Source organism: Tachyglossus aculeatus, chromosome 5 (assembly GCF_015852505.1).
Source record: "Tachyglossus aculeatus isolate mTacAcu1 chromosome 5, mTacAcu1.pri, whole genome shotgun sequence".
NCBI lineage: Eukaryota > Metazoa > Chordata > Mammalia > Monotremata > Tachyglossidae > Tachyglossus > Tachyglossus aculeatus.
Window position 1 is genome coordinate 56977982 of NC_052070.1, and position 14023 is coordinate 56992004.

General features: G+C 50.5%; 1 protein-coding gene across 1 annotated transcript; it reads left to right on the forward strand.

Annotated features, from left to right (window-relative positions):
* Positions 1-7324: 7324 nt before the first annotated feature.
* On the forward strand, positions 7325-10417 carry KLHDC7A (kelch domain containing 7A). The gene has a single exon (XM_038747073.1). It carries the CDS (start codon positions 7325-7327, stop codon positions 9737-9739), a length of 2415 nt encoding a protein of 804 aa, XP_038603001.1. The 3' UTR covers positions 9740-10417.
* Positions 10418-14023: the final 3606 nt, after the last annotated feature.

Consider the following 14023-nt stretch of genomic DNA (forward strand, 5'->3'; position numbering starts at 1 on the left):
CACATATGCAATTCATTTATAAACATTAATGTCTGTATCCCCCTCTAGACCTCTTCATTGTGAGCAAGGAACAGGTTTACCAAGTCTGTTATATTGAATTTTCCCCAATACAGACCACTGCACACAGTAATCACTCAGTAAATACAATTGATTGATTGGTTAAGTACTTACTATGTGTCAAGCACTGTACTAAATGCTGAGATAGATACAAGATCATCAGGCCCTAAATAATAGCAATAATAATAATAAAAATAATAATAATAATAATAATGCCATTTATTAAGCACTTACTATGTGCAAAGCACTGTTCTAAGCACTGGGGAGGTTACAAGGTGATCAGGTTGTCCCACGGGGGGCTCACAGTCTTCATCCCCATTTTCCAGATGAGGTAACTGAGGCACAGAGAAGTTAAGTGACTTGCCCAAAGTCACACAGCTGACAATTGACAGAGCCAGGGTTTGAACCCATGACCTCTGACTCCAAAGCCCTTGCTCTTTCCACTGAGCCATGCTGCTTCTTTAAATAGGGCTCACAGTCTAAGTAGGAGAAAGAGGAAGAGAAACAGATAGAGAGTATACAAGCCTAGAATTGATCTCTCCTAGTCATATAGGAAAAATCAGCTCCTCCAGAAAGCCTTCCATGATTAATTCCTGGCACCTCAAGTTATCCACACCCATCATCCATCTCTAGCACTCAGGTATTTATCCTCATCCTCATCACGCATTGTTCTGTTTATTTGATTTTACATTTGCTTACTTATTTTGATTGACTCTGTAAAGACTTTTATTCCAGTCACTGACCTTAGAGTGTCAGCTCCTAGTGGGCAAGGAACATGTCCCTTTTTGGTGTTGAACTTTCCAAAGTTCACTGTACAGAGTCTTGCACATAGTGGGTGCTCAATAAATACTATTACTAGTAGAATTTGTTAAATACTTACAATGTCAATCAGTGTTCCAAGCACTGAGGAAGATACAAGATAATTAGGTCAAGACACAGTCTCTGTCCCACATAGAACTCAAAATCTGAGGAAGAACAGGTATTGAATCCCCATTTTACAGAGGAGGTAACTGAGACTCAGAAAAGTGAAGTGACTTGCCCCAGGTGACTTGCCCAGACAAATGACAGAGCCAGGAAAAGTTCCCACCACCTTCTTACTTCCAGGCCTGTGCTCTGCTGCTTCTCTGGGATTAGGATTTATAGTTGTGGCATAGGAAGGTAGGGATAAACTTCAGACTGGCATTATTTCCCTAGAGGCTAGGTAAGCTCACTGTGGGCAGGAAACATGTCTACCAACTCTGTTGCATTGTACTCTCCCAAGTGCTAAGTACAGTGCTCTGTACTTAGTATCGCTCATACCATACCGTACTCGAGCTGTGGGTCTATGGGGTAGCAATAATAACTGTGGTATTTGTGAAGCGCACACTTGTGCCAAGCACCTTACCAAGCCCTGGGGTCGACTCAAGATAATCGAGTCAGACACAGTCCCTGTCCCACATGGGGCTCATCAGTCTAGGGGGTAGACTGTTCCACTGTCCCCCCCATTCCAAATGGGGTTCCCAGAAGCCTGGGATCAGACCCTGTAACAGGTGGAAGGCTTTACTGCATGACGAGGCCTCGTAGGGCCAAAGCCAAATGCCTTCTGTGAAAATGCCTGGGAATGGAAGCTGAAACTTTCAAGGGGGATCAGACAGAATGGAACCAGGGAGGAAACGAAGAAGCATCTAGAGAGGCATTCATTGGATTGCCAGTTTCTCCAGAGCAGGGCCTAATGAGAAGCAGCATGGCCTAGTGGAGAAAATGTTTCTAGACTGTGAGCCCACTTTTGGGTAGGGACCGTCTCTATATGTTGCCAACTTGTACTTCCCGAGTGCTTAGTACAGTGCTCTGCACACAGTAAGCGCTCAATAAATACGATTGATTGATTTCCGCCATTTACCTGCTGGGTGGCCAAGCTTCTTTGTACCTCTGTTTCCTCATCTGTAGACTGTAGCTGAAGATCATCAACTCACTGTGGGAAGGGAATGTTGTTACCCTTGCCCTCATCAGACTTGGGCTCCAGGGTAAAGAGGTGAGCCCCGGGAAATCTCTTACATGGAGCCCCATGCATAGAATAGTGAAGCAGCATGGCATAGTTGATAGAACCCTTGCCTGGGAGTCAGAAGGTCATGGGTTTTAATCCCTGCTCCTCCACCTGTCTGCTGTGTGACCTTGGCAAGTCACTTTACTTCTCTGTGCCTCCGTTACTTCATCTGTAAAATGGGGATTAAGACTGTGAGCCCTATGTGGGACAGGGACTCTGTCCAACCTGATTATCTTGTATCTACCCCAGTGCTTAGAACAGTGCTAGGCACATAGTAACTGCTTAGCAAATACCGCAATTATTATTTTGAAATATCCCCCAACCCCTACCAATCCTGGAGCAGCTCTGGCAGCCCAGGACCTGCACCTCCTTTTCACTCATACACCCCAACACCAAGGTGTTGCAGAGTGTTCTGCAGCCCTATTCATTCATTCATTTATTTAATCGTATTTATTGAGTGCTTACTGTGTGCAGAGCACTGTATTAAGTGCTTGAGAAGTACAAGTTGACAACATATAGAGACGGTCGCTACCCAACAGCGGGCTCACAGTCTAGAAGCCCTAGTCTTACAGCATGGCCCGCAGCTGCTCCTGAGGCCTCTGCCCCTGCAGGACATCTCCATCCCCTGCCCTATCACAGCCTGGGATTGACCCTAACACCCCTTATTTCCCCAATGCCTCAGTATTTTGGGGGTGCCCCTTATCCTCTCTGCACCCCCTTGGCCACCCGGCTCCAAGATGGCAGGCCAAATCACTAGGTGGAGATCAACAGACCATTGGAGGAGGGAGTGAGAATGATGAATGGGTACCATTGGAGAGCGAGGAGGCCAACTTCCTGCTCAACTGCCAAAGCGAAGCCACAGAACCCGATGGATGGAGTGGGGACTAATGATGGTTCACTCCCTTGGAAGCATCTTCTGGAAGGCCAAGGGGAGGTGACTGTGTCAGCTCAGCGTGGGCTTATGCAAATGAAAAGATGTGTTAAAACCCCAATGGGGTAAGCACCACATTTGGCACCTCGACCCTCAGTGCCTGGCCTGGAGGTTGCATGCTGAGACCTCCCAGGTACCTTACTTGAGCGAGCTATTGTCTCTTATTGTCTCTGTGTTCTCTACGCTACATCTCACTAGGAGTCGTAGCAAGGGTGTTTACCAAATCTATTGTATTGTACTCTCCCAAGTGTTTAGTATAGCACTCTACACACAGTAAGCACTCAGTAAACATCACTGATGATTGATGAATCTGTAAAATGGGGATATACCACATATTCCCTCTCTCTCTTAGCCTGTGAACCCCAGGTAGGATGGGGACTGTGTCCAACCTGATTATCTTGTATCTACCTCAGCATTTAGTACAGTGCTTAACAAATACCACAGTTTCATTCAGGTATTTATTGAGCACCTACTATGTGCAGAGCACTGTACAAGCACTTGGGAGAGGGTATCTGTTATGTGTTTCCAAGTGCTAAATCCACTGCCTTACCTGCAGTAGGTCTCGAGCGATTCTACTGTAGCTACAGCTAATCCAGAAAGATCAGGGATGAGGGAAACAGCAGTGGGAGGGCCTCATTGCCAAATTAATATTGGAGAAAATTCTGAATCATTCCCTTCAAGGAAAGAAAGCAGAAAAGCTTTGCTAAGGGGAAATCAGCCAAGACCTGGGAAGCCAGAAAACCAAAGGGAGCCAGTGCTGGGGCAGGAGCATTCACAGGTTCATTTCCCTTATGTGAAATGGAGCACATTGATGAGACTCCAATTAAAAAGAGAGTGAATACAAAAAAGCAAAGGGAAGACCAGGCCACCAGAGCTGTGAGGATTCTGGGATCAGAAATTCAGTGACCTTAGCTAGGATCAGGGTGGAACCAAGGACAGAGTGGGGCTGGAGATTTGGGAGAAAGTTTGGGAAGAGAAGGGAAGAAAGTGAAAAGGAGAGGGGAGAGAGAGAAGGAGGGTGTGAGTGAGATTAGAAGAGGAAGGAGAGAGAAGGAGAGGAGGAAAAAGAGAGAAGGGGGAGGGGGAGAGAGAGAGAATGAGGAGAGGAGAAAAGAAAAAGGGAAAGGGGCCAAAAGAGAGAGGAGGGAAAGGGGATTGGAGCAGGGGAAAAGAGTGAGAGATTGGCAAAGGGAAAGGGAAGAAGGGACCAAAGAAAAGGAGTGAGGGAGAGGACAGAGGGTAGATTTTTCTGCTTCTGCTGTTTCAGCCACAATTGTAGGCTGGGGCAGAGGACTGGAAGGCTGCCAGCATTGCTTCTACCCAAGCTGGGTAGTGGCAGTGGCCTGCAGTGTTCAACGGGGGATAGGCAGTAACTGGCAGCTGTGAATACTTGGCCAGGCAAAATCTGACACTTCCAGGGAAGGAATAGGAGTTTCTAGAGCAGTGAACCTTCCTTGATTAATCTCTCTTCTTCCCACCCTATTTTCCCTTCCTAAAGTGACACTTAAGCATATAGATACTCACCCCACTCCCACCCCCACAGCATTATGTCTGTATCCTTATACTCAGTTGCTTCTCTTACCTGTAATTTACTTTACTATCTGTTTTCCTGGTTAGATTCTAAGCTTCTCGAAGACAGGAATCATGTCTACAAACTGTATTGTACTCTCTCAAGTGCTTAGTACAGTACTCTGCGTGCAGTAAGGACTCAATAAATACCACTGATGATGATGATGATGATGACAATGTGGGGAGGAGGAAGCCAAGAATGGTCTCTTTGTGTGCCTACACACTGGAAGAGTTTCATGTCCAGGAAAAAAAACTTTGAGCCATTTGGAAGCTCTTAAATGGCCAGAGCTCATTACCTGAAGCCAGATCTCCTGCCTCAAACCTTCTCTGTGTGTTGTGGAGTGGGATGGCACTTGTGGTATTTGTTAAGCACTTACTATATGCCAGGAACTGTATTAAGTGCTGGGGTAGTTACAAGATAATTGGGTTGGACACAGTTCCTGTCCCACATAGGGGTCACAATCTCGTGGCTCAGTGGGAAGAGCCAGGGCTTTGGAGTCAGAGGTCGTGGGTTCGAATCCCAGCTCCACCACATGTCTGCTGTGTGACCTTGGGTAAGTCACTTCACTTCTCTGAACCTCAGTTACCTCATCTGTAAAATGGGGATTAAGACTGTGAGCCCCACGGGGGACAACCTGATCACCTTGTATCCCCCCCAGCGCTTAGAACAGTGCTTTGCACATAGTAAGCGCTTAACAAATGTCATCATTATTATTATTATTATTATTAATCCCCATTTTATGGATGAGGGAACTGAGGCACAGAGAAGATAAGTGACTTGCCCAAGGTCAAACAGCTGACAAGTGGCAGAGCCTAGATGAGAACTTAGGTCCTCTGACTTCGAGATCCAAGCTCTTTTCCACTGGGCCATGCTGGTTAAGGGGTGCCATTATCTAATTTATGTGACTCCCCCTGACTTCTCTCCTGCCTGCTCCACACACACACATCCCTCCAACTCAAACACCCCACCTCTAGCCTCCTCCTCCCCCTTCCCAGAAGAATGAGAGAGCCTTTCGGGAGGAACAAACCAGGATAAGACACTCTGACAATCAAATGAAAAGCTAATCCCATTTAAGATAGTCTGTTTATTTGCATCGCACATGTTTGCATGAGACTGTTTTATCCACCCCCTGAGCAAACTGAAGAGTTCTCAATTTATCCTCCTCATGCAAAGAGATGCCAGATTGGCCCCAGACAGATAGACACACAAACACACACAAACACACACACATAGTGCCCAATACAGTGTTCCAATTATCTTTTCATTTCATTCCTGTCTTCATTTGCCTCTTTCACATTTTCAAATTAAAAAAAAAGAAGCAATAAATTATACAGTTGAAAGCAGCCCTCCCCCTCTGGAAACCTTGATTCACCTGCTAAACAGCAGCAGGGCTCTCCGGACAATTTCTCTTCCGTAATGGTCCCTGAGATGGAAAGAGTTGCTTGCTTCTGGGGGAACAAGCGTTTCTCTATTTTTCAAGTCATCAGGTGATTTGGAAGACAGTATTTATTGAGTGTTCACTGTGTGCGCAGAGCACTGTTGTAAACCCATGAGAAAATACAATAAAACAGAGTCGATAGACACAATCTCTGCCCTATAGGAGTTTACAGTCTAATAGGGGAGACATATTAAAATAAATCACAGAGGGGATGCAGTGGAAAATGAGGCAGAGGATATAAGGATATTGAGGGTAAAATCTGGTACCCTCCTTCTTAAAAGAATACCCTACCTCCAGACCACAATTAGAGGGGATGGGATTGGGACTGGGGTGAGGGTCAAGGAATGTGGGCAGAGGGAAGAGGAAATGTTGGTCAGGAAATCTCTGTAGAGGTGATTCCTAGACCCTTGGGCATTGCCAGGTATGGGAACCTGAATAACCTAAGCTTGTAAACAGTCATTCGCTTGCCCGCCCAGGTCAAGGAAGCAGGTCTTCCGGTCTGGTAAAAGGGTCTTCCACTAGAATCATCTAGAACCAGGAATCATGGCCAACCAGACCTCTCTCGACCACTGGCACATAGATGGAGGCAGAAATGTTCCCCAAGGGATTCTGGGAAGGTATGAGAAAGGGAGCTGAGGTTGGGGTGGGGGCATTGGAAAGTTGGGAAATCGAGCGCCGTCATCTGAGCCTGGGAAGGACCAGTCACTGATGGCCAGTGCCCTCCTCCCAGGACCTCAAACTGCTCTGCCAGTTCAAAAGGTCTCCCAGACCATAAGCAGAGCAAGTTCATAGCTAGCATTCCCTGCCCCTCGCCCCACTCCAGGGACTTGACTGCCAATTCCCTCCTCCTCCTGCTCCCCCACCCTCCCCAAGCCCAACCTCCAGCTGATTTGAAAACCACAATCAAGTTTCCGGGCTGCTCAGCTGTCTGTTTGATTAAGGGCCCTGCAGACTGCCGACCTCCACGCTCTCTGCTCTAAGCCTCTGTCTACCTGACTGACAGAAACAAGCTCCTGCCCTGGGCAGCTTCTGCCCACATTCTCCCCCTAGCCCATGCCCGCCTTCTGGACGATCCATGCAAAACTCATAAATAGCGGGTTCTGTCTGTGTGTATTCACTGCCACCCGCGAACCAGGTGCAGCCCTGAAGAGGGGACTGCCAACAGGTGAAAGTCACCTCCACTCCAACTCCCAGGGTCCTGCCAGCCCAGATCCCCTGAGCAAGCGGTAGGAACCGGTTCCCGTTTGGCAATCATTAATCAGCTTCTCCGCATTCTTGAGCCTGAGATCTGCCAGGACTGAAATCATGATTCACAGCAGAGCGGAGCCTCGGGACTCGCCCTCTGACATGCAGCTGACGGGAAAGCTGGCCCTCTCGGCTGCGGCTCTGCTCCTGGTATCGTGGGCATACAGGCTTTACAGGGCCCGGCCCGCAGCAGGGGCATCCCGGACTGGGGATTCAGGGAAAGCCGGAGTCGGGAGAGACGTGGATGGTGCTGGACCGGCCAAATTGGCTGGGAAATCTCCCCAGGGAGGGCGTCTGGGGCTGAGGCGGAAGCAGATCGGCAGGAACACAACTGGAGGAGCCGCTGAGACACCCGCTCCGGGAGCAACAGAGGTTCAGATTCTTGAAGGTCCAAAGGAGGAAGATTGGAGAGGAGCGGGTTCAGAGCTGAGCCCTGGGCAGTCTGCCCCAGATGAGGAGGGGCCATGCCCTAGACTGGCCCTGAGCCCAGAACCATCTCCGAGGGGCAACATGGAGCAGGAAACGGTATGTGAGGGGCACTATGCTCTCTCCCAGCTTGTCGAGAGCTCTAGGGCTGGTCTCTACAGTGATGATTGTGGGAATGAGGTGGCACAGGGATACAAGGTCAGCCTCAGCTGGGGCAGGGAACACCAGGGTGGGAAGTGGGCTGCCCAGCCCAAGGGAGGGAATGCCATGAGCAAGACCCCAGTCTTCTCCCAGACAGCCGGGACCCTCAGGGCCACTTCGCACCTAGGGATGGCAATGAGCCAGTGGGACCACCAAGTGGACGCCTTGCATACCTTCTCCTCGGTGGCCGAGGTCCAGGTGGAGGAAAACTACATCAGAGAAAAGGGGACGACACCCCAAGAAAGGAGTGGTCCAGGGCGGCAGACACCTGGCCCGGGACCCCGACTCCGAGGAAAGATCTATGACTACTTTGTGGAGTCCACCTCCCAGTCTGTGTCAAGGGACAGGCTGGGGCTGGGGGCCAGGGTCCCCGAACCTTTTGGGATTGTGGCTGTGACCCAGGCCCTGGGGCCTGGGGCTGCTGGGCCCGGGGGCAGCTCCCCTCCCAGTGCCTGTGCCCCCAGTCCAGTGGGGGACCCCGAGAACCCCGCTGGTGAGACCAGCATGGTGGGGCCAACTATCCCACTCCCACCATCAGCACTGGGGCGTGGCTTTGGCAGGAAGGAGAGTTTCCTCCAGATCGTGGACAATCCGGAGTTGCAGCTGCAGCTGGAGGGCTTCAGTGCCCCTGACAACAGCACTGGGGAAGACCTGGGCACTCAGCACTATGACCCCTTGGGTTCCCCAAAACCCACCCAGTTGTCTGATACCACTGGAGCCAGTCAGGAGCCCCGGCTGGAGCTGGTGGCTGGAACTAATTTCTTCCACCCCCCACTCGCTCCCAAGGCGGCACCCCAAGTCCACCTCGACCTGGGTAACTGCTTGAACGTGTTGTCCATGGCCAAGAAGCAAAGGCTCGATGACCTCAAGGAGGCAGCCTACCGAGTCATGAGCGACAACTACCTGCAGGTGCTCAGAAGCCGGGATATCTTTGGGCAGCTCAATGCGGCTGAGCGTGAGCTGATCCTACAGCGGCGCCTGAGGGGCCGGCGGCGTCTGGCTGTGCTGGACGTTGGCCCACGGGAGGGAGTGGGGAGACTCTGCTACTATGACGACGCGGGAGACTCCTGGCACCTGCTGTCCCTCCTGCCCCAGGAGGTTGTGTCCCGGGGCTGTGCTGTCGGCTGCCTCTTCAATTACCTCTTCGTGGTAGCCGGCTGCGAGGGGCCGGGAAGTGCTTCTGGCCGGGTCTTCTGCTACAACCCCTGCACGGACATCTGGAGTGAAGTGTGTCCGCTCAACCAGGCCCGGCCCCACTGCAAGCTGGTGGCCCTGGATGGGCGCCTCTATGCCATCGGTGGTGAGTGCCTGAACTCGGTAGAGCGCTACGATCCCCGTACAGACCGCTGGGACTTCATCGCCCCCCTGCCCGATGACACCTTCGCCGTGGCCCACACGGCTGCGGCCTGCGACGGGGAGCTATACGTGACCGGAGGGACCCTGCGTTACTTGCTGCTACGCTCCACAGACCGAGTGGGCCGCTGGCTGTCCGAGCCCACTGGGGGCGGCCAGGACCGGACTGCCGAGATGGTGACCGTCGGTGGCTTCCTGTACCGCTTTGACGTGGACCGCTCCCTGGGCCTCAGCGTCTACCGCTGTGGGGCTGGTGCCCGGCTGTGGTCTGAATGTGCGACCCGCCAGCCACCCTGCCCGACCCCCTTCCGCTGTGCTGTGGCCGATGGCCTTATCTATTGTGTGGGTCGGGAGTTCTGCCTCCGCTTCAGGGCCGACTGCATCTCACCCGGCTTCGAGCCCAAAGAGTTGAAGGCCCCCCCTTCCCCTCTGGGGTCCCTACTGCCCACTGTGCTGGTGTTGCCCCCTCATGACCTGGTTCAGACCTGTGTCTAGCGTCTTAGCTCGGGCCTAGCTCTGACCTGATTGGGGCCTTTCTCTAGCCTTACTTTAGCGTGGTTCTTCCCTTTCTCTGACCTTACTCTAGCCTTTCTCTGGCTCAGGCCTTCCCCTCACCTTGTTCTGCCCTGGCTCTGGGCCTCAGGAGGCAGAATCTGTCACCATGGGCAGCCTTTGGACAAAAGCAGAACTGTCTGATCAGAGCCTGGGACCTGTGGGGAGATGTAGGGAGGGGAAAGGACTATGGCTGAATCTGGACACGGGGACACCAGCAGGAGCAGATTTAATCCTGGAAAATTTTCAAGCTGCAGAGTTTGGTTATTTGCCACTGGACATCTGACAGATGGACTTGGGGGGTGAGGCAAGTCGAGGATGGATCAAGAGAAGGAGTTGAGCCAAGATGAGCAAGAGGGGCTAGGGATGGAAGGTGGGACCAGAACCCCAAGTGAGGAAGAGCCACTCTGTTCTTGCTGGACTCACCAAAGCAAAAAAAAAAAAAAAAAAAAAAAAGATTCTTTAAGTTATTTGGAATTTCAGTTGATGATTGGAAGCTCTTTGACTAGGCTCTCTACTCTATCCCTTCTACCACAGCCCAAAATGCCTCAAATAATCAATCATTCAATCAATGGTGTTTATTGAGCACTTACTACATGCAGAGCACTGTACTAAGACATGTTAACAGACACGTTCCCTGCCCAATCAGTGGAATTTATTGAGGGCTTACTTCAAGGCATTGTACTAAGCACCTTGGAGAGTACAATGCAGTTGGCAGGCATGATGAATCGAATGACCCTGATTGGCTTTGATGCGGGAGAACTGGTACTTTAAAACAAAGATGGAAGAGTTTAAGCTCGTGATGGGCGGGGGAGTGCATCTACCAATTCCATTGTATTGTTCTCTTCCAAGTCCTTAATATAGTGCTCTGCCCACAATAAGTGCTCAACAAATGCCATTGACTGATTGATTGATTAAAGTAATGGCAGCGTGGCTCAGTGGAAAGAGCACCGGCTTTGGAGTCAGAGGCCATGGGTTCAAATTCCAGCTCGGCCATTTGTCAGCTGTGTGACTCTGGGCAAGTCACTTTATTCATTCAGTCAGTCGTATTTATTGAGTGCTTACTGTGTGCAGAGCACTGTATTAAGCGCTTGGGAAGTACAAGTTGGCAACGTACAGAAATGGTCCCTACCCAACAATGGGCTCACAGTCTAGAAGGGGGAGACAGACAACAAAACAAAACATGTGGACAGGTGTCGTCATCAGAATAAATAGAAATAAAGCTAGATGCAAATCATTAACAAAATAAATAGAATAGTAAGTATGTACAAGTAAAATAGAGTAATTAATATGTACAAACATATATACATGTGCTTTGGGGAGGGGAAGGAGGTAGGGCTGGGGGGGATGGGGAGGAGGAGAGAAAAAAGAGAGCTCAGTCTGGGAAGGCCTCCTGGAGGAGGTGAGCTCTCAGCAGGGCTTTGAAGGGAGAAAGAGAGCTAGCTTGGCAGATGTGTGGAGGGAGGGCATTCCAGGCCAGGGGGAGGACGTGGGCTGGGGGTCGGCAGTGGGACAGGCGAGAACAAGGCACAGTGAGGAGGTTAGCGGCAGAGGAGCAGAGGGTGTGGGCTGGGATGGAGAAGGAAAGAAGGGAGGTGAGGTAGGAGGGGGTGAGGTGACGGACAGCCTTGAAGCCGAGAGTGAGGAGTTTTTTCTTGATGCATAGGTTGACTGGTAGCCACTGGAGATTTTTGAGGCGGGGAGTAACATGCCCAGAGTGTTTCTGCACAAAGATGATCCGGGCAGCAGCGTGAAGTATAGACTGAAGTGGGGAGAGACAGGAGGATGGGAGATCAGAGAGGAGGCTGATGCAGTAATACAGTCAGGATAGGATGAGAGATTGAATCAGCAAGGTAGCAGTTTGGATGAAGAGGAAAGGGTGGGTCTTGCCGATGTTGCGGAGGTGAGACTGGCAGGTTTTGGTGATGGATTGGATGTGAGGGGTGAACGAGAGAGTGGAGTCGAGGATGACACCAAGGTTGCGGGCTTGTGAGATGGGAAGGATGGTAGTGCCATCAACAGTGATGGGAAAGTCAGGGAAAAAGCAGGGTTTGGGAGGGAAGACAAGGAGTTCAGTCTTGGACATATTGAGTTTTAGATGGTGGGTAGACATCCAGATGGAGATGTCCTGGAGACAGGAGGAGACCAGAGCCTGAAGGGAGGGAGTACTTCTCTGTGCCTCAGTTCCCTCATCTGTAAAATGGGGATTAAGACTGTGAGCCCCCTGTGGGACAACCTGATTACCTTGTTACCTCCCCAGCGCTTAGAACAGTCTTTTGCACATAGTAAGCACTTAATAAATGCCATCATCATCATTATTATTATTATTAATGCTGCAGGGTGGGGGCTAAGCCCTGGGCACATGGATACCATCCTCAAGGGATGGCATTGGTCTTGCCAAGTTGGCTGTGCTGATGGGGTGGGCTTGTGGTCATCACTGTGCCAAGGCAAATGCCAATGGAGGCAAGATACTGTGGTTCCTGCTCACCCTACTCTTTAGTTCTATGTCCTCTCTGCCTTTCACTCTCATGGCAGCAGGGAGCAGAGGGGCTCAGACCGACTGGCTCTTACCTTATACTCTCTCAGTCAAAATAAAAGGGAAAGATGAGGAAATTGACTAGTGGTTTTTAGCAGTGTAAACAGCTCATCAGGTGTGAAAGAAACCCCTTCATCAAAAGTTTTTGCCCAAACAATCCAGATGATCTCCATTTTGCTATATAATGATGGCATTTGTTAAGCACTTACTATGTGCAAAGCACTGTTCTAAGTGCTGGGGGGATACAAGGTGATCAGATTGTCCCATGTGGGGCTCACAGTCTTAATCCCCATTTTACAGATGAGGAAACTGAGGGTCAGAGAATTCATTCATTCAATCGTATTTATTGAGTGCTTACTGTGTGCAGAGCACTGTACTAAGCTCTTGGGAAGTACAGGTTGGCAACATATAGAGATGGTCCCTACCCAACAACGGGCTCACAGTCTAGAAGGGGGAGACAGACAACAAAACAAAATATATTAACAAAATAAAAAAATAGAATAGTGAATATGTACAAGTAAAATAGAGTAATAAATCTGTACAAACATATATACAGGTGGTGTGGGGAGGGGAAAGAGGTAGGGTGGGGGGGGTGGGGGGGAGAGGAAGGAGGAGGATCAGTCTGGGAAGGCCTCCTGGAGGAGGTGAGCTCTCAGTAGTGCTTTGAAGGGAGAAAGAGAGATAGCTTGGTGGATGTGTGGAGCGAGGGCATTCCAGGCCAGGAGAAGGACTTGGGCTGGGGGTCGATGGTGGGACAGATGAGAATGAGGCACAGTGAGGAGGTTAGCAGCAGAGGAGTGGAGGGTGTGGGCTGGGCTGGAGAAGGAAAGAATGGAGGTGAGGTAGGAGGGGGAGAGGTGATGGAGAACCTTGAAGCCGAGATTGAGGAGTTTTTGCCTGATGTATAGGTAGACTGGTAGCCACTGGAGATTTTTGAGAAGGGGAGGAACATGCCCAAAGCGTTTCTGTATAAAGATGATCTGGGCAGCAGTGTGAAGTATAGATTGAAGTGGGGAGAGGCAGGAGGATGGGAGATCAGAGAGGAGGCTGATGCAGTAATCCAGTCGGGATAGGATGAGAGATTGAACCAGCAGGGTAGCGGTTTGGATGGAGAGGAAAGGGCAGATCTTGGCAATGTTGCGGAGGTGAGACCGGCAGGTTTTGGTGATGGATTGGATGTGAGGCGTGAACGAGAGAGCAGAGTCGAGGATGACACCAAGGTTGCGGGCTTGTGAGACGGGAAGGATGGTAGTGCCATCAACAGTGATGGGAAAGTCAGAGAGAGGTCAGGGTTTGGGAGGGAAGATAAGGAGTTCAGTCTTGGACATATTGAGGTTTAGATGGTGGGTAGACATCCAGATGGAGATGTCTTGAATGCAGGAGGAGACACGAACCTGAAGGGAGGGAGAGAGGGCAGGGGCAGAGATGTAGATTTGGGTGTCATCAGCGTAGAGATGATAGTTGAAGCCACGGAAGCGAATGAATTCACCAAGGGAGTGAGTGTAGATAGAGAACAGAAAGTGACCAAGAACTGACCCTTGAGGAAATCCTACAGTAAGGGGATGGGAGGGGGCGGGGGAGCCCGCAAAAGAGACTGAGAATGAATGGCCAGAGAGATAAGAGGAGAACCAGGAGAGGACAGAGTCTGTGAAGCCAAGGTTGGACAGCATGGTGAGGAGAAGGGGGTGGTC